We start from the raw sequence: 25,498 nt of genomic DNA on the forward strand, positions 1-25,498 counted from the left end.
TAGTGTTGCAGTATAGGGGATAACAGGAGATTGGAGTCAAGTCTGATTAAGGTATTTACTTTAGTAGCATTTAAATACATTTAATGATTTTAGGCTATGAACATAACATAATGTTTTTGTTTTTATTGTATATGCGTGCCTGGAGTTTAAATTTAAAATAGATCTAAACCCTACTCAGACATTGTTTAATTTGATAAGGTCAGATGCATCATAAATAATGGCCATGCTTTATATTAGTATTGCTGATTCCCTCCAGCCTATTCCAGTCATTTCCTGTCCACATGCACATGCTACAACATTGGTTGCAAATCATTGCTGTGGACCAGCTTCCTTACAGCAAATGTGGTGTACAATACCTGTGCAATGTGTTTCGGCACAGTGTCTTTTAGTTTCAACTAGGGGGGCATGTCACAGCCTGGGTGACAATGTAGGAGCACGGTACTTGAACAAGGACCTTTGTGGCAGAATCATCATGTTTTTCTTTTTTTTTTGTTAAAAAACAAATATTTTTATAAAATAATGAGTTTGGGTTTAGATATACTTTAACCACTTTACCTCCGCTCACATGGAGGCTACTGCGGCAAAGTGCCGTGATCCCGTCCAGCGACGTAGACCTACGTCGCTGGACTCCGCCCCTTGTGGGCGGCGCTCGCGCGCCGCCGGAGGCTCGCTCCCGCTGTGTTCATTCACAGCGGGAGTCGGGCCAGCGGAGGAGCAGCGGCGATTGCCGCTGCTCTGCCCCGATCGTCGGGGATCGAGTCTGGAGATCCGCCCGCTGTGTGTAAACACAGCGGGCGGATCTCCATAGTGACAAGGACTGACAGATCGGAGTGTTCAGCATAGCTGGACATCCGATCTGTCCTTCTGTCACACAGTCACCTCCCCCCCACACGTCAGTAAGCACCAGGAATACATTAACCCCTCCCTCTCCAATAAAATTAACCCCTTCCCTGCCAGTGTCATTTTTACAGTAACAGTGCATATATATAGCACTGATTACTGTAGAAATGTCACTGGTACCCCCAAAAGTGTCAAAAATGTCAGTCAAGGGTCCGATCTGTCTGCCGCAATGTCGCAGTCCCGCAAAAAAAATCGCAGATCACCGCCATTACGCGTTAAAAAAAAAACACCAAAAATGACAGAAATCTTTCCCTTAGTTAGTAAACGCAATAACTTTTGCACAAACCAATCAAAATACGCTTATTGCGATTTTTTTTACTAAACATAGGTAGCAGAAAACAAATTGGCCAAAAATTTAAAAAAAATTTGATTTTTACATTTTTTTGGGGGGAATTTCATATAAAAAAATGTGAAAAATATTGTTATTTTTTCAAAATAAACGCTCTTTTTTTTTTATAGCGCAAAAAGTAAAAATCGCACAGGTGATCAAATACCACCAAAAGAAAGCTCTGTTTGTGGGAAAAAAAGGACGTAAATTTCGTTTGGGTACAGCGTCGCACGACCGCGCAATTGTCAGTTAAAGTTGCACAGCGCCGAATCGCAAAAAGTGGCCTGGACGGAAGACAGCAAAATCCTCCGGTGGTAAAGTGGTTAAAATAACTTTTTTTTTGCTTTGGACAGAGTGGAGAGGGATTGGAACACCTGTCATGTTTTTATTTCTACCTCTGCCCTTGTTAGGGAGGTTCACCCTTTCTATTTTTGTCTGTTTATCGTTATCATTGACAGTGAGAGAAAAAGCAGATTCCAAATTTTGGGTTGTCCCCACATTAGTAAAATATGTAAATATTCCAATGGGGCACTTGGTCTGGTTACCTAGGTGTCCAAAAAATTCCTCTAATTACAGGGATTTCTTCTCATATTCTGTTTTGGCTATGGTATAAGGAGTGAAGGTATATCTCCCCAATGAGACACATATTGCAAAGAAAATAAGCAAACTGACAGGGGTTATACCCCTCCCTTACTCTATCCATAATGGAGGAAAAAAAAGTTTTGCCTATAGTTTTACTTTAAGTGAAAGATCTAATGGTTTTCCCATTGTTGTATGTAGTTACTCCCCTACCTGTCTGGGAATTATGAGGTTTGACATTTAAAGCTTTGATATGCAAGCCATTGAGATGTATGTAAGCTTTGATTGTAAAGTCGTTTTTTTTTTTTTTTTACAAAAAATAACAAACTTAGTATACTTACTGTACCTCCACTGTGCAGTTGGTTTTGCACAGAGCAGCCTGGATCCTCCTCTTCTCGGTGCCTCGTTCCTGCACCTGGTCCCTCCCTCCTTTCAAGTGCCCCCACAGCAGCCAGCTTGTTATGGGGGCACCCGAGTCAAACTTCAGCTCCGTGTGTCCATTCCGACATGGAGCTGCCATTTGACCCCACCCCCCCTCTCTCCAGATTGGCTCACTGAGGAGGCTGATACACAAAGAAGGCTTTTTATCCTAATGCATAGAATGCATTAAGATAAGAAAACGCTCCTGCCTTTACAACTCCTTTAATGGTGGCAAAATAAGGTAACATGATAAATATGGGTCCCTTTCTCTTGTTTGATTTCTGGGCAGGAAGTCACTTGTTGCTAAATGTTTTTTTCTTCTAAGCAATCTAGGATTTACATATTCTTTGTCATAATAATTTCAATGCAACATCATTGGGCAGGAATTAGTGTGTTCTAAAATATTTTTATTTTCCACAAAACAATCTAGACTTTAAATATTCTAGGTTATTATAACTTCATGATACTTTTTGTTAATTTAAACTCTTCTACATAAACCAGTTTGTAAAAATTATGCAATTTGCATTTCATTTCTCTAAATGTCATGCCTTAAAAACCACACATCTTCAAACACTTTTCTGACAAAAGAAAAAAGAGCTGACTTAAATTGGAGGTTTTCTTTTTCTGATTATACTAGTATGATAATTGTCAAAAGTCTATTAATATTACATAGTTATTAGGAATCTTAATTGAAATTAAATTTGTATTGAACTATTGCTCAGCTTATATTTTACTAGCAATACACTAATTATTATTATTTTATTTTTTTTTTGTATTCAAGATGGCCTCACAGGAGTTATAAGTATCATGACTGATATAATATGGAGATATACTGGCGATTTCATGGCTCCTGATATTGTGTGCAGGGTTGTGAGGTATCTGCAGGTGAGTGGAATAAATTATATTGTAAAAATTCTTATTTCCAGGATTTTACTACAAACATAGAGATTAGGGTAAAGCTTATCCCAGATATAAAACAGCAGTTTAAAAATATATGCAAATCCCACCCACTAGTTAATATTTTGGGAAGCTGAGTAAAAGCTGGAGAACACAAAAGCATGGAAAGTGTGACTAATCAGGTTTCATAAATTTTTCTAAAAAAAAGAATTTGCCTCCTTCCATAATTTTCTTGGATCACAATAATAAAAAAAAAACCTGAAAAATATGACCTGGCCTATAAACCCCCTTCCCCACATATTATTAGTTAAGGGATAGAGGGGTTTTAAACTACCCATGCCATTAGATAAAATATATGGAATATGCGTCATTTTAAAAATGATGTCTATCTTATCTTGATTGTAGAAGGGATGTCAGAACAATATTTATACTTTTTCAGCAATGCATCATGACAGCCTTAATATTCTTTTTATGACAGGTGTACTTAAAAGTACATTTACAAAGACCAGGCACTTCCCATGCTCTACAGTGTCCTCTTCACTGAAACCCATACTAATATTGCCTTGGATTTATTATTATTATACAGGATTTATATAGTGCCAACAGTTTGCACAGCGCTTTACAATGTCAATTTAGACATGCGTCAAGGCCTATCCACAGCTGGATTTGGTTTATAGGCCCAGACTGTCTGGATGATAATAATACACTGATCCTTTAAGTATATTTAAATAATAGAAATGTAATATGTTGTATTATACCAGTCCTTAGATGTGGTAGCTACATTAGGTTTATTCTTTTTATGCTTGTTTTTGATCTGGTGATCCCTCCCACACTTCCTCTGCCTTTCACTCTACTGTATCTTTGAATGGGTAGTATTGTAACTCTAGGACAAGAAGTGTGTTTAGACTGCAGAATACATTCCCTTCTACCAGAGGCGGCTCTAGACTTTATGAGGCCTTAGGCGAAATTAAAATATGAGGCCCCCCTTGCGCGATAAAACCCCAGGCGCCAGGTCGCTAATTCTAGTCGCCAATGCGCCAATGTCGAGCCCTGTGTTAATATTAATATATTAACAATATATGAATATATATTATAATAATTATTAATATAATAAAAATAATATATCCACCATCCTAAAGTCTGTTTCTGATTGTTTAGTCAGATATTCACATCAGTGGCCTGCTGGAGGACATTTTGTAGGGCTCTGGCAGGGCTCATCCTGTTTCTCCTTGCATAAAGGAGCAGATACCGGTCCTGCTGAAGGGTTAAGGACCTTCTATGGCTCTGTCCAGCTTTTCTAAAATAACCACCTTTCTCCTGGTATCTCCTCCATGCTCTTCTGACAATGGCACGTATTGATGTTCCATCCTGGAGGAGTTGGACTGCCTGTGTAACCTCTATAGGGTCCAGGTATGGCCTCATGCTACCAGTAGTGACACTGACCCCCCCCTCTATAGGGTCCAGGTATGGCCTCATGCTACCAGTAGTGACACTGACCCTAGCCAAATGCAAAACTAGTGAAAAACAGTCAGAAAAGAGGAGTAGGGGGAAAAAATTCAGTGTCCTCCACCTGTAAAACCATTCCTGTTTTGGAGGTCAACTGTTGCCCATCTAGTGCACCTGTTGTTAATTTCATGAACACCAAAGCAGCTGAAACTGATAAACAACCCCCTCTGCCATTTTACTGACCATTAAGTATTGATTGCTATACTCTGATTAAAAAAGTGTTCCTTTAATTTTTTTGAATAGTGCATAGTTTGTAGACGTGATAACTTTCACACAAACCAATCAATCTACACTTATTGGGATTTTTTTTATTATCAAAAACATGTAGCAGAATACATTTTGGCCCAATTTAATGAAGACATTCTATTCTTTTTCATTGGATAGGTTTTACAGCAGAAAGTAACACATATTTTTAACACCAAAAGAAAAGCTCTATTAGTGTGATAAATTGTAATTGAGTATAGCGCTGCAACTGCAAGAGCTGCAATAACCAGTTAAAGTAATGCAGTGCCGAAATAGCAAAAAATGGCCTAGTCATAAAGGGGGTAACATGTTCTGGAGCTGAAGTGGTTAAAAGAGTTAGTGCCGGTTCACATATGTGCGGCTGCGGCGATCGCATGTAATGTCGGAGCGCACTGCTCCTTCATTACATGCGATCGGATGTGCGGTGCGAGTTTAGCCATACACTTTGTATGGTTGAAATTCGCACTGCACCCACAGCAAAGACGCACATGGCCCTTTTTTTCAGCCCCATCAGGATCGGATCGCACAGTGGTTCACACTTGTGCGATCCGATCCTGTGCGAACTGTCAGATCGCACTGCGATATGTGATCAAACTGGGGGTGTCGTTAACATTTAATTGACACCTCCTGCGTATCGCATATGGCGGTGTGAACTGCCAGGGGTGCGTTTGCAATGCGGGAACAGGCTGTGAATTCGCAGCCTTCCTGCATTACACAAGTGTGACCCGGGACTTAGTGAATTGTTAATTGTTCATATTTGTAAAAAAACAATAAAAAAAGGCTGCAGACATTAATCCAGTTTGGTGTGTCCAGTATTCTTTGTATATTTGGAGTATATGCCACCTACCGTCCCCTGTTACATCACTTCTGCTTTGAACGCAAAACATGTCGTCACTTTGACACCTGCGAATTATGAAGTGTATCCATATTTTTGACCAAACTCTGTGTGTGTGTGTAAATATATATATAAAAATAAAGTATATCAGACGGGGTTTCTCTTTTCCCCCCTATCTTGTACCACTTGCTGACCAGCCATCCAAAACGTATACTGCAGGTTGGCAGATTCCCCTCTGCCCTAACAAATGGGTGCGTGCGCTCCTGCAAAGCGACATATGGGCACATCATTTTGCGGGAATCTGCCAACCTGCAGTATATGTTTTGGATGGCTGGTCAGCAAGTGGTAAAAGATAGGGGGGAAAAGAGAAACCCTGTCTGATATACTTTATTTTTATATATATATTTACACACACACACAGAGTTTGGTCAAAAATATGGATACACTTCATGAATCGCAGGTGTCAAAGTGACGACATGTTTTGCGTTCAAAGCAGAAGTGATGTAACAGGGGACGGTAGGTGGTATTACATATACTCCAAATATACAAAGAATACTGGACACACCAAACTGGATTAATAACGTCTCTGCAGCCTTTTTTTTATTGGTTTTTAAAAAAATTAACAATTCGCTAACTCTTTTAACCACTTCAGCTCCAGAACATGTTACCCCCTTTATAAGTGCAGGCAGTCTACACACCATTCATCTGGGATCTGGCACCTTATTGAGCCCCGGTTCACACTCATGCGAGTGCCGGGTTCGCATGTAATGTCGGAGCGCACTGCTCCTTCATTACATGCGATTGGCTGTGCGGTGCGAGTTTAGCCATACAAAGTGTATGGCTAAATTCGCACCGCACCCGCAGCAAACTCGCACAGGATCCTTTTTTGGAGCCGCATCAGGATCGGATCGCACAGCGGTTCACACTTGTGCGATCCGATCTTGTGCGAAGTGCAAGATCGCACTGCGATATGCGATCAAACTGGGGGTGTTGTTAACATTTAAATGACACCCCCAGCGTATCGCATATGGCAGTGTGAACTGCCGGGGGTGCGTGTGCGATGCGGGAACAGGCTGCGAGTTCGCAGCCTTCCCGCATCGCATCAGTGTGAACCGAGGCTAATGCTGTGACACTGTGACAGGCGTTTTTCCCTTGAGGCCCGGTTCACACTTGTGCGATGCGGGAAGGCTGCGAATTCGCAGCCTGTTCCCGCATCGCACACGCACCCCCGGCAGTTCACACTGCCATATGCGATACGCTGGGGGTGTCAATGTAATCTTAACGACACCCCCAGTTTGATCGCATATCACAGTGTGATCTTGCAGTTCGCACAGGATCGGATCGCACAAGTGTGAACCGCTGTGTGATCCGATCCTGATGCGGCTGCAAAAATGCCTCCTCTGTGTGTTTGCTGCGGCTGCGGTGCGAATTTAGCCATACAAAGTGTATGGCTAAACTCGCACCGCACAGCCGATCGCATGTAATGTCGGAGCAGTGCGCTCCGACATTACATGCGATCGCCGCAGCCGCGAAGTATGAACTGACTCTGAATTGTACAGTGAGAACTTGGGGGGGATTGAGAGGGGAGCACTGAGTGGATGCACTGGATAAAAAATAAATTGTGAGGAATCTATCTGACTTAGCAGCACAGAGCACTTATATAAAGAAAGAAAAAAACCATACCATATACATGAAGCAGAAGCACTGAGACTGAGCACTTTTTTTTTTTTTTCATCTAATTTTTTTCAGTTGCATAGCGTTTCGTTTCCCATATAGCCTTTTAAATTCAAGCCAGCCTGGATGGTAAGGTATTATTTAATTTATTAATTCAGATTCAGAATAAGGATGACAGGAGTCAGGACTGACAGTAGGACACACAGTACTAGTCACTGCAGGGCCGGCGGCGGGCTGGCTGCCTCTTGGACAGGACACTACAGGCCTTGTTTTTGCAGTCAGTCACACAGCTCCAGACTCAAGTACTTACCTTTCGTCTTCTTCTTCTCGTCTGCTGTTCTCTGCAAGGAGTCCTCATGGTACCGAAGCCGGGAGAATGCAGGGGTGGGGTTACGTGACATCACGTTGTGACGTCATCGCAATCCCCGACCATGATTGGCCCATGGTCGGGGATTGCCAGCCAGGAGAAACCGATGTGAGTGCGTGCGGGGCCGGGCCTGGCTGGAGTGAATGATGCAGACAGCCTAGAGAGTAGAGACACTGACAGTCTACTACGCTAGCGCGTAGCGCCGCTGCGCCACAATGTGTGGAATGTGGATTGCGGATGCGGCTCCCGGCGACCTGGCGTGTCGCATGGTGAAGGTCGGGACAGGTCTAAAAAAAAAAAAAAAAAAAAAGTTTGGGAAGGATGCGAGGCCCCTTTCAGTGCGAGGCCTTCGGCGGCCGCCTCACCGGCCTAATTAGAGAGCCGCCTCTGATATACTCCAAATATACAAAGAATACTGGACACACCAAACTGGATTAATAACGTCTCTGCAGCCTTTTTTTTATTGGTTTTTAAAAAAATTAACAATTCGCTAACTCTTTTAACCACTTCAGCTCCAGAACATGTTACCCCCTTTATAAGTGCAGGCAGTCTACACACCATTCATCTGGGATCTGGCACCTTATTGAGCCCCGGTTCACACTCATGCGAGTGCCGGGTTCGCATGTAATGTCGGAGCGCACTGCTCCTTCATTACATGCGATTGGCTGTGCGGTGCGAGTTTAGCCATACAAAGTGTATGGCTAAATTCGCACCGCACCCGCAGCAAACTCGCACAGGATCCTTTTTTGGAGCCGCATCAGGATCGGATCGCACAGCGGTTCACACTTGTGCGATCCGATCTTGTGCGAAGTGCAAGATCGCACTGCGATATGCGATCAAACTGGGGGTGTTGTTAACATTTAAATGACACCCCCAGCGTATCGCATATGGCAGTGTGAACTGCCGGGGGTGCGTGTGCGATGCGGGAACAGGCTGCGAGTTCGCAGCCTTCCCGCATCGCATCAGTGTGAACCGAGGCTAATGCTGTGACACTGTGACAGGCGTTTTTCCCTTGAGGCCCGGTTCACACTTGTGCGATGCGGGAAGGCTGCGAATTCGCAGCCTGTTCCCGCATCGCACACGCACCCCCGGCAGTTCACACTGCCATATGCGATACGCTGGGGGTGTCAATGTAATCTTAACGACACCCCCAGTTTGATCGCATATCACAGTGTGATCTTGCAGTTCGCACAGGATCGGATCGCACAAGTGTGAACCGCTGTGTGATCCGATCCTGATGCGGCTGCAAAAATGCCTCCTCTGTGTGTTTGCTGCGGCTGCGGTGCGAATTTAGCCATACAAAGTGTATGGCTAAACTCGCACCGCACAGCCGATCGCATGTAATGTCGGAGCAGTGCGCTCCGACATTACATGCGATCGCCGCAGCCGCGAAGTATGAACTGACTCTGAATTGTACAGTGAGAACTTGGGGGGGATTGAGAGGGGAGCACTGAGTGGATGCACTGGATAAAAAATAAATTGTGAGGAATCTATCTGACTTAGCAGCACAGAGCACTTATATAAAGAAAGAAAAAAACCATACCATATACATGAAGCAGAAGCACTGAGACTGAGCACTTTTTTTTTTTTTTCATCTAATTTTTTTCAGTTGCATAGCGTTTCGTTTCCCATATAGCCTTTTAAATTCAAGCCAGCCTGGATGGTAAGGTATTATTTAATTTATTAATTCAGATTCAGAATAAGGATGACAGGAGTCAGGACTGACAGTAGGACACACAGTACTAGTCACTGCAGGGCCGGCGGCGGGCTGGCTGCCTCTTGGACAGGACACTACAGGCCTTGTTTTTGCAGTCAGTCACACAGCTCCAGACTCAAGTACTTACCTTTCGTCTTCTTCTTCTCGTCTGCTGTTCTCTGCAAGGAGTCCTCATGGTACCGAAGCCGGGAGAATGCAGGGGTGGGGTTACGTGACATCACGTTGTGACGTCATCGCAATCCCCGACCATGATTGGCCCATGGTCGGGGATTGCCAGCCAGGAGAAACCGATGTGAGTGCGTGCGGGGCCGGGCCTGGCTGGAGTGAATGATGCAGACAGCCTAGAGAGTAGAGACACTGACAGTCTACTACGCTAGCGCGTAGCGCCGCTGCGCCACAATGTGTGGAATGTGGATTGCGGATGCGGCTCCCGGCGACCTGGCGTGTCGCATGGTGAAGGTCGGGACAGGTCTAAAAAAAAAAAAAAAAAAAAAGTTTGGGAAGGATGCGAGGCCCCTTTCAGTGCGAGGCCTTCGGCGGCCGCCTCACCGGCCTAATTAGAGAGCCGCCTCTGCCTTCTACAAATCTTCATAGCAAAGGGGGAAGTGTTCTTAAATTCACAGAAATAACTTGTACTGCATCGACTGGATTTCAGCAGGTAACACTTTCAGTGGTGTTTTTAATAGACCAAAAAGGAGCAAAGATGAAAAAATAATTGACAGGGATTATATACACTTTAGGTAAATGTCTAACCTCAGAAATTAAGATTGTAATCAAAAGGATATTGGGATAATTAAATACACTGTGTTTTGTTTTATTGGACTGGGTCATGTTGGAGGGTCTGAAAGTGAAAGGAGACTAAATACATTATACCAACTTACAAGTAACAGTAACTAAATCAGCAATGATATTAACTAGGTATAAGGGAAATGCAGGGTACACAAAGCCAGCCAAGAGATACAAGATTCTAGGATACCCAAGTACCAGATTCAGACCACTAAATAGGTACATGGAAGCAGGGCTTTTACTACTGAATGCAAGTTTACCATAAATAATCATGTAGCCCAAGTATTATCTCTAACATTTATGGCCAACCCTATTATCAACTCCTCCCTTTCCTTAAAATTTATAATAAAGTATAACAAAGAACCTGCAATTAATGAGCTTTTTTGCCAAAAAGTTTTACAAAGTATCTTTTGCAAAAAAACTTTTTTCTTTGCTGCTTACATCTAAAGGTGCTTGTCTAGAATAGAGCCTGGTTATAAAAACAATGTAATTCCTGCATGCATGAGCCAATAATGACCAGCTAGATATAAGCTAAAAGCTTATACATGTTATTTTAAAATAAATGAAGATTTTTAACTTTAAATATTTTTAAATGGTGATCCTCCCATAAAGGTATTTGTTTATATGCTTGCTGTTGTAGGGTGACAATGCTCTGTACCTGTCTCCTGCGTTGTTACCCTGTGACATGGGCTTCTGATGGACACAACTAGTTAAGAGTAAACTGAGCAAAGTTTGGCTTTCTGGACATTAATCAAACAAATAAAAAATCCACAAACCCTAAACATACTACTCAAACTCAATTTAAGTCTATGGGAATTAAATCTTGTAATTCTTTTCTGGCCGTTTTGCAAGCTTTCGTTAAAAAAGAGCATGGGGAGCTGATCACTGCCATAGAGGGCATGTACCAATACAAAAAAAAGATTTAAAAAAAATACTTTTTCGCAGGGTGCTTTTTTTTTTAAGGCTGAAATAATATGCTTTAGTATGCCTTAAAGCAGAGAGGCACCCAAAAGAGGAAGCTTCGCTTGTTTGCTTCCTCCCTGCCGCTGCTGCCACATTTGGCACCTTTTAGAGGGGAGGAGGGAGCGGGTACCTGTTTTTAACAGGTACTTGTCCCCACTTCCAGGTGTCGAAGCAAGGTCCCTCAGAAATTCTGCCCCCTCCTCCCCGCCGCCAGGCCATTCACAAAACGCAACACGCTTTGTGCATGGGCAGTAGGGAACCGGCTGTAAAGCCACAAGGCAATTAAGAGCCAATTGAAAAATTGGCTGTGGTGCCAACATTGCGGGATCACTGGACAGGTAAGTGTTCTAATATTAAAAGTATGCAGCTTCAGTATTTGTAGCTGCTGACTTTTATTTTTTTTCCACTTTAAGCCTGTAGGATGTAGTTCAGCAAATGTGACATTTTGAAAAAAAAAAAAAACTTTTGTCATTAAATTACATTTCTGAATCAGCTTTGTTCTGTCTGTAAACAAAGTGACCAGGGGATACTTCTCAAAATTTTTAACCAGACCCTTATCAAGGATAATGGACTTCTATCAATGGTAAATTAATACCTTATACAAAAAAAAGTGTTGGGTTTTCCCCTAATCCATAACCTTGTACAGTAAAACCTTGGATTGCGAGCATAATTCGTTCCGGAAACATGCTTGTAATCCAAAGCACTCGTATATCAAAGCGAATTTCCCCATAAGAAATAATGGAAACTCAGATGATTCGTTCCACAACCATTTATTCATAAGTCCTTTAGTTTATAGTCCATATAAAAAGATTATAGCATTGCAATAGGTTGCATAAAATGTCCATCCACAAATAGCCGCTTCCATAAGGGGATTAGAAGCAAAATCCAGCAGGAGCTACAGAGTATCAAAGAGAAGAGAGGCGCCTCTAAGTGTAGCAATATGGTTACATTTAATGAAGGTTCAACATTTAGCAACTCACATGGTTGATGAATAAAACAGGCACTTCTAAGTATGCAGGCATCCGGGTTAAAGCTGTCCACATAGACCATCCTCCGCACCGCCAGCTGCCAGTCTGTAATCCTGACCGGGAAGACCACCCTGCAGTAAAGCGATCTGAAAGTGAGGGGCAGCATGGAAGGGATGACGTAGATATTGGTGCGGAGTACGGTCTATGTGGACAGCTTTACCCTGGATGCCTGCATCCTTAGATGTGCCTGTTCCAATCATCAACCATGTGAGTTGCTAAATGTTGTACCTTCATTAAATTTAACCATATTGCTACACTTAGAAGCGCCTCTCTTTTCTTTTATATTTAGCTGTGATTTGAGGCTACTTGTATATCAAGACATCGCTTGTATATCAAGTCAGAATTTATTTGAAAATTTTGCTTGTCTTGCAAAGCGCTCTTAAACCAAGTTACTCTCAAACCAAGGTTTTACTGTACTTGATAAGGGCCTGGTAATGATTTTGAGGGGGAGGCTCATGTAAAAAAAAAAACAGAAAAAATGATGTGTGGTTCCTCTAAAAAATCATTGTCAGACCCTTGTAGTCTGGTATGAATTTTAAGGGGGAGTCCTAAGCAAAAAACAAAACCAGCATCAAATCCCTTTTAAAACAAGGGATCCATTAAGCACTGGGTATGAGCATAACCATTGACCAAGACCACTGATAACATATGGTCAATTACATCAGCTAGCATTCTGGCTGCTTTGTTTATTTTCATCAGCTGGCTAAGGAGCTGTCAGTTCAGATGGAGTATTGACAGGTGAGAATAATTGTGAGATAATTGCATAATTGCATCATAGGGCTTTTTTTTATATTGTGAGACAATTTTGACAATGTGGGGCATTGCTTTTTTCTACATAATGGGATTTAAAAAAAGAAATAAATGAATGAATTTATCTATGGCATTTGTGTTTTATTTACTAGGAAACCTTTTTTTTTGTAAATGCATAACTAGGGATACAATGTACCCCTTACTCTTACACTCAGGAGCAGATATCTGGGGGGGGGGGGGGCTTATTGTAAAGAAAGCTTCCAGATTCACCAGGCATGTGGTAAAGAGCATCTTGTCCTAATCAACATGGGGACAAGGTGCTTTGGTGGGATATCTTCCTTGCAAGGTCCTTCCCATGTTGAGGGAATATGCCCTGGTATGGTTCAGAAGAAGGGGGGGGGGGCTACCCTTCCTGGCCAGCTGGACTGCATGTTCAGATAAAGGTCTGGTGTGGATTTTAGGGGGAATCCAAGCTCTTTTTTTCTTCTGGAGCCTCCCTCTAAAATTCTTATCACATCCAAAGGGTCATCCAGCGATGTAGATCCATCATCAGTCATAACCCTAATTACCCATTGACACAAACATAACAGCATACACTTGATGATTCTGCTCTCAACAGACTTTTACTACCTGTGAAAGCTTGCAGGTCGGTGGCTGAATGTCAACTAAACAGTAGGTGGTGCTAGCTGATGTCACTGAAGAAATATGCTCATGACCATAATTTATCAAAATACTTCAATTGGGACACCTTTGACTTGTGAAACAAGCTGGTGGGTAATGCAGATAGTCATTCATTTATTGGTGGTAGTGATACTGCCACTACATTAATCACTTTCATCTGCAGCTGCAGCTGCAGCTGCAGCTGCAGCTTTTGGGCCAGATCTGGGCATCTTGTTCACTCATTTGCTGAACCTGGCTCATCCCTAAAGACTACAAATAGCCTTTTCAACACATATGCAAACATGGTCTACTGCTGTCACCCTATATTTAGACAAATATCTAACGGCTCGTTCACACCAGCCACAGAGATCTGCAGGTCTCTGCAAGACACAAAGAAAATAAATAAATGCAAGTGAGATCTCCCATGCAGAGCAGTGCAGGATTATGCAGCATGCCTGAAACTGACAGCTTCGCTTTGCATGGCCCCATGTGACAGGAAGTAGGAGGGAAAGCAGAGCGGTGCTCCGTGTTTACACTGCCCGCCGACTTTTCCTCACATCTGATCCCTTATGGGATAATGCTGCCCTTAATAATGTCGGGCAGTAATGGATGGGGACACTGATGGTGGGGGACAGAATTGCAGGAGACACCAATGGCAGGGAACAGAATGGCAGCAAAGATGAGGAGGAAAGAATGGCGGGCACTAGTAATAATGAAAGATTGGTGGGCACTTATGAGCTGGGCAAAATGGCTGGCACAGATGAGGAGGAAAGAATGGTGGGCATTGATGAGATGGACAGAGTGATGGGCACTGATGAGACAGACAGAATGGCGGGCACCAATGAGATGGAGAGAATGATGGGCACTAATGATGAAAACATAATGGTGGACACTGATGACAGAATGAGGATACAGGATGTGAGGTAAGTCTGTGCATAAAAAAGTCATGCATGAAAACATGTCAATGTGCATAAAAAAATCACTGAAACGCGCATTAAAACTGATGTAAACTCGTGTCTCTGCAAGTTAAATCTGCGCTGTTTTTCAATCAGTTTTTATTCATGTATTGTGTGAATGAAGTCTTAAGCATACCTGCCAGGTGCCTAGTATTCCTTAGAGTAGGTAATCAATTAAAACGTTGTATTTATCTCAATACATTTTTATTGGTTTTAAAGTATTCGGAATGTTTTAAATTGATATAATATAACAATATATGACATTACATTTCTAAAATGTGGCACAGATAACCTGTTTTTTCCTTGTCTAGGTTGTCCTTTTATATGCATCTACCTATGTACTTGTGTCTCTCAGTATAGACAGATACCATGCAATAGTTCATCCAATGAAGTTTCTTCAAGGAGGTGAGATAGACATATAGTTTTATTTATATGCAGATATTGAGGGGTTATTATAAATGAAATACTGTTCAGGTCTATATTACAAACTGACCAGTACAGGAATTTACATTTTTTAACTATTTTATATATCATTTAAATGCAATTCACATTTAACAAATAACGGATTTTATATAAGCTCTCTACCAAAAATATCTTAGATATTTATATAAGCTCTCTGCCAAAAATATCTTAGATAATTATTAAGATTGTGATAGAGATCATGTGTACTTTTTTATAAGTAATATGACTTTAGAAATGTGAGCGCATTTCTGACAAAAAAAATTATGAGTAATGTGATGACTTCTATTTTTTGCATGATTTTTAAGAACAGGCTTTTAGGAGATATTTCTTAATCAGGATCACTGCAAATATGTCTTTTGAAAAATGAAATATTTGTAACAATTAAAAAAATTCAGTATTTTGAATTTTTACCTTTCCTGACAGTTATTGAGTCCAATAGACAACTTGAAAAGATATATTACAAAGTCATACTACTTAGAGTACAACTGGGAAAACAAATATTTCTTCTTCTCACTGATAGTTTACAGACTAAAAAGCAGAGAGCTTTAAAAAGTATAACCTGAAGCAATTGTTCACTGGTGCAGAAACAATCATGTTAATATATGTAAAGAGATACTGTATATGGAGATTTTCTATTTGTTTATTGTTTTCTATTGGTTGAACTAGATGGACTTGTGTCTTTTTCTTTTTTAAATCAGAAACAAAGTTTATTGAGAAAAAAAAAAAAAAAAACATTAACAAACATTGTACAGTTTATGCATTTCCCGAAAAGTTCCACCCCAAGGCAACCACATGTCATTATCACAATATACAATTAAACACTGTCCCGCACGAAATCGACATTATGAAAGCATATTGAACACATTCACCCCACTCTCAGTCACCATCCCAGAAGGATCTAAATAGGAGTTCCAGGAAAATTATTGTAACAATCTGTCCAAAACCAAATCCGCAGGGGCCAAACCCGGGGCCGCCAACCACCCTCCGCAAATCCTATCATATCTATGTGGGATTCCCCTGTGCTGGTAAATCAAACGTTCACATCTCAGAGTGGCTCCCATGTTGTGTACCCACATCTCCAGCGTTGGAGGGGACTGAGAAGTCCAGTGTTGTAAAATAAGTTTCCGAGCCTGGAACAACGTCCTAGACACGACTTGTGTCTTTTTCAACCTGACTAACTATGTAACTATGTAACTTCGAATTATTAATGCAGCAAGGCATTGAACTATATGTTTGTTAGATCTATAATTGTTGTCTTTAGAAAGAAATGCAATAAAGGAAAGATAATTTCTAAAGCAGCTATGTTCCCCTGGGCTCCAATAGTCTTAAACAATTTTCTATGTCTTAATAATTATGGATAAAATTAATGAACATAACCTACAGTTTGAAAAGTCCTAAAAGTTATTGCATTGTTATATGGTAGATAATAATCAGCTTTTTTTTTCCACAGAAAAACAAGCAAAGGTTTTAATTGTAGTTGCTTGGACACTTTCGTTCCTGTTTTCAATCCCCACATTGATAATTTTCAGAAAGATACAACTGCCAAATGGAGAAATTCAGTGCTGGGCCATTTGGCCAGATGATTCTTACTGGAAACCCTATATGACAACCGTGGCCTTGCTGATATATTTTATTCCTTTGATTATTATAAGGTAAAAAATCCCAATGAACTTCTGTAAATGTACATAATCCAAACAGAATGTTTAATACAACATATTCATATGAAGAAGATTGAACAACAAAATAATAAAATGTTCACTCAAACATTTTGCATTTACTTGCACAAAATTGGTTGCAACAGAAGCAAAGAAAAAACATTCTTTAAATTATGTTTCTTGGTAAAAGACATTTATGCTTGTTCAGATCATGTATATGTGACAATTATCAACCAAAACACTCAAGCAATTTTCTTTTTGTATGAACAAAAGAAGTAGATATGCCAAATAATACTAGCTGACATTTTTTGACATTCAGTAAACTATGCCTGTGTCTGTTTTTCAAGGTTTGTGTAACATTTTTGGCAAATTCTCCTCTTAAAATATTATTCATTTGTAAAAGAAAGAATGGTTTATGAAAATCTAAAGTCCACATTTAGGCTCCATGCACATGGGCTTAAAAGAAATATAGAGCGTTTTTGTACACAGTTTAGGTGAGTTTAGTGTTTTTTTCTGCCAGAAAGCTTAAATCAAAAACAAAAACCAGTAGGGTTTTTTTCCCTGCCTTTTAAAGCAGAGCTTAAAATATGCCTCTAATCGTACTAATGTGGATGGATAAAAAGTAAAACATTGAGCTGCTTCTAAAGGCAAAACACAAAACTCCTGTAGAAGCAGCGATCTTTAAACCAATATGTATGGACCCAAAGCCCTAAGAAGCATGGAAGCTGTTGATTCTGACCTTACCTTCTGAAAATACTAATTTCCTTGCTGTCATGAGGATCAATTCCTTTGGCACTTTCTGATACCCTGACCTTATTCTGAGTGTCCCACCCTGCCTACTTTTCCAAGTCAGTGTCTTAGAAAGTACTGCAGAAATAAGCAAACAGGCAAATATTATTTTAGGCAGGTGATTAGCAAAGACAGCTTGCATATTTCTTTCTATACATTTATCATGAAAAGCAAACTTGTCATGAGATGAGAAAAATTTGAGGACTTACCAATTTCAGAAGCAGAGGTCTGCAATCAAGACTGGTTTCCTTTAGGTTTGCTCTGTACCAATTCGTACAAATTTTATTATGTTCTGATCATTTAAAAATTACATTTATAGAAGAGTTAAAACAGAACAGTTACCGTATATACTCGAGTATAAGCCGACCCAAGTATAAGCCGAGGCCCCTACTCGAATATATACGGTATGTTAATATCGTAAATCAGTAAACTGTAAATTGCCTCTTTTTAACACAAGTCAAACATCTAATTAAGTTTAGATAAAAATCTTGTCTCTGTCTCTTTGATGTCCTGTTATTATAATTGAGTATATGAAATTGACATTTTGTTTGTTAAGCCAGTGTAAAATTATTCCTTTATTCAATCACTGCCAGTACATAAGCTAGTTATATTTTTTCTTCATTAAAACAGCTTTGAAAGTTGCTATAGTATATGAATGAGCGTGGCATGTCCAAAATTGTAATACAGACAAAAACGTTCTATCTATTTTATTCCATTCCTCTAAATCCCACCACTGATTATTATACTTTCACACTCAACTTAGGTTCAAACACCACCATTGGCCTTTTCTAAGATCTACTTTGGGCTGCTGTTTATTTTGCTACATTATTGTAAAATACATGTGAAATGTACAAATTATTGTAGGGGATAGCTATAAAATATTTGAAGATATCCCAAAAAAAAGTCAACCTTGTAATATGCATGTGTCAGTTGCACATATGTCACACAACATCCCTATGAGGTGAGGCGTTACAGTACAGTCAGCAGGGTCATGGACTACACCTTCAGGCACTACAAAATTGAAACCTTGGGTGCATGGATCTGTTGTACAATGAGTTTAAAGTTCATCTTAAAAAAGATCCACATTTACCACTGCATCAGCTTGTTGTGGGTGAGAGATGTGTTTAAGGATTGATAATTGGGACAAATATTGAAAATGCAAAATAGCATTAGGTTTTATAAGGTGCTCACAAACTTGCCAGTCTTATTCAGCTAGCTCACTCTGTTTCAATAAAATATTCAATAAAATATTATTCTTCTAGTGGATCTTACTTGCTTTTTAAATGAGCTAACTTGTAAATAAATATTTACAAAGGCATTTAAAGTGAGTACAGCCCTCACATTTTTGTAAATTTTTTTATTATATATTTTCCTGTGACAACACTAAAGCAAATACACTTTGCTACAATGTAAAGTAGTGAGTGTACAGCTTGTATAACATTGTAAATTTGCTGTCCCCTCAAAATAACTTAACACATAGCAACCGCTGGCAAAAAAAAGTGAGTACACCCCTATTTGAAAATGTCCAAATTGGGCCCAAAGTGTCAATATTTTGTGTGGCCACCATTAATTTCCAGCACTGCCTTAACCCTCTTGGGCATGGAGTTCACTAGAGATTCACAGGTTGCCACTGGAGTCCTCTTGCACTCCTCCATGACGACATCAAAGAGCTGGTGGATGTTAAAGACCTAGCGCTCCTCCACCTTCCATTTGAGGATGCCCAACAGATGGTCAATAGAGTTTATGTCTGGAGACATGCTTGGCCAGTCCATCACCATTACCCTGAGCTTCTTTAGCAAGGCAGTGGTCATCTTGGAGGTGTGTTTGGAGTTGCTATCATGTTGGAATTCTTCTCTAGGGCCCCGTCTCCGAAGGGAGAGGATCATGCTCTGCTTAAGTATGTTGCAGTACATGTTGGCATTCATGGTTCCCTAAATGAACTGTAGCTCCCCAGTGCCGGCAGCACTCATGCAGTCCCAGACCATGACACTCCCAACACCATGCTTGACTGTAGACAAGACACACTTTGTGCTTCTCACCTGTTTGCTTCCACACACGCTTGACACCATCTGAACCAAATAACCTTTATCTTGGTCTCATCAGACCACAGGACATGGTTCCAGTTATCCATGTCCTTAGTCTGCTTGTCTATAGCAAACTGTTTGCAGTTTTTCTTGTGCATCATCTTTAGAAAAGGCTTCTTTCTGGGATGACAGCCATGCAGACCAATTTGATGCAGTGTGGGGCGTATGGTCTGAGCACTGACAGGCTGACCCCCTACCCCTTCAACCTCTGCAGCAATGCTGGAAGCACTCTTACATCTATTTCCCAAAGACAACCTCTGGATATGACGCTGAGCATGTGCACTCATCTTCTTTGGTCGACCATGGCAAGGCCTGTTCTGAGTGGAACCTGTCCTGTTAAACCACTATATGGTCTTGGCCACCATGCTGCAGCTCAGTTTCAGGGTCTTGGCTATCTCTTATAGCCTAGGCCATCTTTATGTAAAGCAGAAATTCCTTTTTTCAGATCTTCAGAGAGTTCTTTGCCATGAGGTGCCATGTTGAACTTTCAGTGTTCAGTATGAGAGTGTGAGAGTGATAACACCAAATTTAACCCACCTGCTCCCCATTCACACCTGAGACCTTGTAACACTAATGAGTTACATGACATCGGGGAGGGAAAATGGCTAATTAGGCCCAATTTGGACATTTTCACTTAGAGGTTTACTCACTTATTTTCACTTAGGTGTGTACTCACTTTTGTTGCCAGCGGTTAAGAGATTAATGTCTGTGTGTTGAGTTATTTTGAGGGGACAGCAAATTTACACTATTATACAAGCTGTACACTCACTACTTTACATTGTAGCAAAGTGTAATTTCTTCAGTGTTGTCACATAAAAAGATATAATAAAATATTTACAAAAATGTGAGGGGTGTGCTCACTTTTGTGAGGTACTGTATATTTTCATACCATATACTCATTCTGTTAAACTAAATATAATTTGCACATACTGTATAAATGCATGTAAACACCAATGGGATCTTAGAATTAATGAACTCTTTATATGTAGTGCACATAACATAACATCAAATATGTAGGATACAGAAATTTCACCACGCATTCTCATTTTTTATATCATGTTGTGCCATTGTAACCAACTGTCATGCAGTTCAGTTCATTTCTTTTCTTCTCTTCACCATATACCGAGCTCATTATTCTTGGGAAAAATTGTATTTAGCAGAAGGACAAAATACTGGTAGAAAAAAAAAATGGAATTGAAGTATGTGAAAAGTGTGCAATCCCTTTACAATAGATATAGCAAAATCACACACAGTATGTCCTATCAGAAATAATACTTCTTTTAGATTGATAAATAGATATGTCATCTGTTCCTATTCACGACTGTATGAATCATTTACAAATTTGGATGGTTTTGTGTGCAAGGTATTGATTGATAAAATAATAAAAGGCACTCATCCTTAAAAGGATGATAAATAATTTTCAGATAGGATATATCATTTTATTGGCCTTAGCATCTGAAGCTGGGGAGCAGTACTTTCTCAGATAAAAAGCACATCCAATAATCCCTTTAGAGCACTTAGAACTATATATTATGCCTTAAACGAGGTCATGTATGCAGTATTTCAGTTAATTAAAAGACCTCAGTTTAACACGCATCCCATAGGAATAAATCCACACTTTATTGTTGAAACAGCCTCAAGTTGTAAAAAAGTAAACAACACAATTGGCTAGTTTGAAACAAAGTCATATGCTAAGCATATATAGCTGGGTGGTTTTGCAGTAATAAACCATTGATCATATGCAAAGGGGGGCCTCATGCATTTTTGTTTTTGTTTTTTACATGGAACCCCCCTAAAATCCAATGCAGACCCCTAGGGCTCTACTGTGTATTTTCAGGGCCCTTTGGGGTCTGTGTACTTTTTGAAAAAAAATAAGATAGGGTGCAAATGCTTTCTACAAACTCCTTATCCTAGATAGGGGTCTGGTACGTATTGTAACAGGTTAGGGGGTACTCCATGCAAAAAAACAAACAAACAATAAAAGGTTGGGACCCACACATGAAGGTTTAAGGCATCCCTCAAGCATTCTATTTAAAGGAATTGCACAGCTAAATTGTATTTTCAGGATTTTTTTTTTTTTTTGGAATAGTGCATGTCCCTCGGGGCAGTGAATAATTTCCAAGCCCTTTTGACAAATCCTTGCCTATTAACTTTGAAAATGGCTTTGTTTAAAAACAAAAGAAAGTTGTCCAGGAAATGTAATTTAGCGGCAAATGTTAATTTTGTCCTTCTAAATGTCACTTTTGCTTTAGTACATCCTACAGATGTATCACCTCATAGACAAACGTAACCATTTTATCGTCAGGTCCATATCTCGTATGGACCTGACAGTGGGGAGTTTTACACACACTCTGGCAATCAGACTGCTGGCTGTCGGATGCAATCAATCAAGTAGCTGGGCAGCCATTGGATCACTTCCAAACCACCAGCTAATGGACACCCCCCCATGTGCATGCCCCCACCATGTATAACAGGCTCCACCTCCTATTCTGCAGGCCCTGAAGTGGCATTGGCATGGATGGTGTCATCGAGTAGAGAGGAGGGAGCTGAGCCGACATGCATCCGCTTTCCTCCCTTTCTTCTTGCTGAACCAGAAGCGTGGTGTACAATGTCACCCTCCTGTACCCCTTCCACTTTCCCCAGCCATACTGGCCAGGAAAAAATCAAATGCAATGCAATCAGCACTGCATTAGATTCATTGGAGGGCAGGTGAGACATGGAGGGATGTTTTCAACCCAGATGTCTAATTAAAGAGAAACTGTCACCAAAAAGGCACGAGATAGGGCACTTTTTGTCCACTATGTGATAAAAAAAGTTTAGTAAAAAAATATTTTAAAAATGTTAAAACATTGAAGTTACAGCCAAGCACATGAAATCCCCCCCCCCCCCCCACCAAAAAAAAATTTTTGAGGGCCCCCTCTTACCCCCACCCACACATACACGCATGTACGAACACAATTGCACATGCATAAAAATATTGATTGCGATACAAACGCTACAGATTGCCCCCTCCCCAAGCACATTATTTAAAGTGACTGTGTGTGTGTGTGTGTGTGTGTGTGTGTGTGTGTGTGTGTGTGTGTGTGTTTTTTTCTTTTTTTAATCAATCATTTTTATTGATTTATCAAAAGAATTGTATAGAAAGGCAAAAAATTGTTCCAAATGCAGAAAGCAAAATGCAAAGTTCAAATAACATGGTGCACAATAAAGAGGGCAAAAAGATAACAGAACGGAGCATAAACTTTCCAGTACAGTTATAAGCAGTTACAAAAACATTACATAACAACATTGGAGAATTTCAAATTATTTGTTTTCTATATACTCCATTACTTGGCAAATGTGGTGTATTGCAGGGCGTTAACTGCCAGGAGGCATTCAAAGGTTTAGTTTTGGTCTACCATTTTCACCACATCAGAGAGGTTGAGAGAGGTTGGGGTTTAGATTCGATTTCCAGTTTCACACTGTTAAGGTATGGGCTGCGAGCAGAATATGGGTAACCATGGGTTTAAACTCAGGTGGGTATAGATCTATTCCAATGTTGAGCGTGGCTAAGGCCTGGTCAGGTTTTCCAAGGATCTCAGTACACTTGGCGAGCAATTGGAAAACTTGTTTCCAAAAGTTGGTTAGTTTGGGGCACCGTCAGAAGGTATGTGTAAGGTTGCCTTGTCCACAGCTGCGCTAGCATAGGGGGGTAGGGAAGGAGAGAAATTGGCTACTCTAGCTGGGGTATAAGACTATCTAGTGGTTAATTTTAGAGCCAGCTCAGAGTGGTTGGTTCAGTGGGAGGCTTTAAGAATTGATTTTATGGCAGTTTGCTATTGAGATGGGGTAATTGTCATGGTCTTACCTTCTTGCTGTTCTCCTTCGTTTGACATGTGCTGGCGGCCATCTTGGTTTCTGGGTTTCTTGTAGCCTCCCACCTTGCGGCTCCTCCTTCCCACTGGGAGGAGCTGGATGCCTAGCTCATATATATAGGAGGTCTGTGGCTTCAGTTCCTTGCTTGGTCCTCCTGTGTTCACATGCTTCTAAGACTGCTGCTGCTGCTGGTTCCTGATCCTGGCTTCGTCTGACTACCCTGCTGGTTCCTGATCCTGGCTTCGTCTGACTACCCTGCTGGTTCCTGATCCCGGCTTCGTCTGACTACCCTCCTGGTTCCTGACCTCTGGCTTCGCAAGGACTCTGCCTCGGTTTCGCCATCCGTTTGGACTTTTGCTTTACAGCTTGATTTTCAATAAAGCCTTCTTATTTTCACTTATCTGTTGTTGTACGTCTGGTTCATGGTTCCGTGACATTAGGACCAAGCCATGAATTCTGACGGTACAGGGCCATCCTCGCTACCCACGCTGGTTGCCAGACTTGATCAGCAGGATCACCTGTTGGGTCGGTTCGCCGTGGCGTTGCAAACCCTGCTTGAACGCACGGCTCATTTCGCTCCCGTTGCCGATGGGTCGGTTGTCGCTCCTGGGCCCACTCCTACTGCCGCTCCGGTTGTTGCACCAGAGTCTACCCCGACACCTGTTGTTGCGCCTGCGGTGTTTCGGGGTATGACCGGTTCTGCCCCCCTTCCACAGCGCTTTGGGGGAGAGCCAACTCAGTGCCGAGGTTTCCTTAACCAGGTGGGCATTTATTTCGAGTTGCTGCCACATGCCTTTCCTACTGAGAGATCAAAGGTGGGCTTCTTAATTTCGCTGCTCTCGGACAAGGCCTTGGCCTGGGCCAGCCCTTTATGGGAGAACAACAATCCGGTGGTTGCCGAGTTTTCCGGTTTTGTTGCTTCTCTTCAGAGGGTATTCGATGTGCCGGCTCGTGCTGCCTCTGCTGCGAAGCTCCTTATGTCCATCAGACAGGGTTCACGATCCGTAGCTGAATACGCCATTGAGTTTCGTACCCTGGCAGCAGAGGTGGGCTGGAATAATGAGGCTCTGGTCGCTGCTTTCTCTCATGGTCTCTCGGATGCCTTGAAGGATGAGGTTGCAGCTAAGGACCTACCAGTGGAGCTCGAGTCTCTTATTTCTTTCTTGATTTTGATTGACACCAGACTCAGGGAGAGACCTTCCTTTAAGGAGAGTCTGCGGAGGCCTCCTAACAGATTGGCGCCTACCTTTGCTGTCCCACCCGTGCCTCCCTCTCCTCCCACGCCTCCTGGGGATGACTTGGCTGGGGGTGAACCCATGCAGCTGGGCTTTGCTCGCCTGTCCGAGGGGGAGAGGGTACTCCGAAGACGCGAGGGTCGATGCATGTACTGTGGTCTCGGTGGGCATTTTCGGTTGGCATGTCCGAACCGTCCGGGAAACGCTCGTACCTGAGATCCTGTCGGGGGCAGATCTTGGGTGGAGTCTCCTCGTCCCCGGTTTCCCGTGTTGACAAACCACTGATCACTGTTGTCCTCTCCTGGGTCGGGGGCTCAGTGACGACCCAGGCGTTGGTGGACTCTGGTGCTGGTGGTTTGTTCATTGATAGTGTGTTCGCTGCCGCCAATTCCATTCCTCTGCAGGCCAGAGGTTCTCCACTGGCTCTTGAGGCGATAGACGGCAGACCCCTTCTACCGTCACACGTGACTCATGAGACCCTTCCAGTGGGGATAGCCATTGGTGCCGTTCACAGAGAGTCGGTCTGCTTCCAGGTTATTTCGTCTCCACACTACTCGGTGGTCTTGGGGTACCCCTGGCTCCAGAAGCATAATCCGACTTTCGATTGGAGATCGGCCGAGATCCTCTTGTGGTCACCGCAGTGTGGGGCTAGTTGCATCCATGGGCCTGTCAAGTTGCTGTGTACTTCCTCGGACTCTCTGTTGCCTCCTGAATACGAGGAGTACCGGGATGTATTCGATAAGGTGCGCGCGGTTGCCCTACCTCCGCACCGCCCATACGATTGTGCCATCGAGTTACAACCTGGTGCC

At 41.8% G+C, this 25,498-nt stretch overlaps 1 protein-coding gene across 1 annotated transcript in view; it reads left to right on the forward strand.

Annotated features, from left to right (window-relative positions):
- The window catches only part of NPSR1 (neuropeptide S receptor 1), a 387,050-nt gene that overhangs the window by 268,285 nt on the left and 93,267 nt on the right, over positions 1 to 25,498 (forward strand). Inside the window, exons 3-5 of the mRNA XM_082259924.1 lie at positions 3,009 to 3,112; positions 14,921 to 15,014; positions 16,522 to 16,723. Coding sequence (XP_082116050.1) covers positions 3,009 to 3,112; positions 14,921 to 15,014; positions 16,522 to 16,723 — 400 coding nt within the window. The remainder of the gene's footprint in view (positions 1 to 3,008; positions 3,113 to 14,920; positions 15,015 to 16,521; positions 16,724 to 25,498) is intronic.

This window comes from Pelophylax lessonae (assembly GCF_965119305.1).
Source record: "Pelophylax lessonae genome assembly, chromosome: 5".
Lineage (NCBI taxonomy): Eukaryota > Metazoa > Chordata > Amphibia > Anura > Ranidae > Pelophylax > Pelophylax lessonae.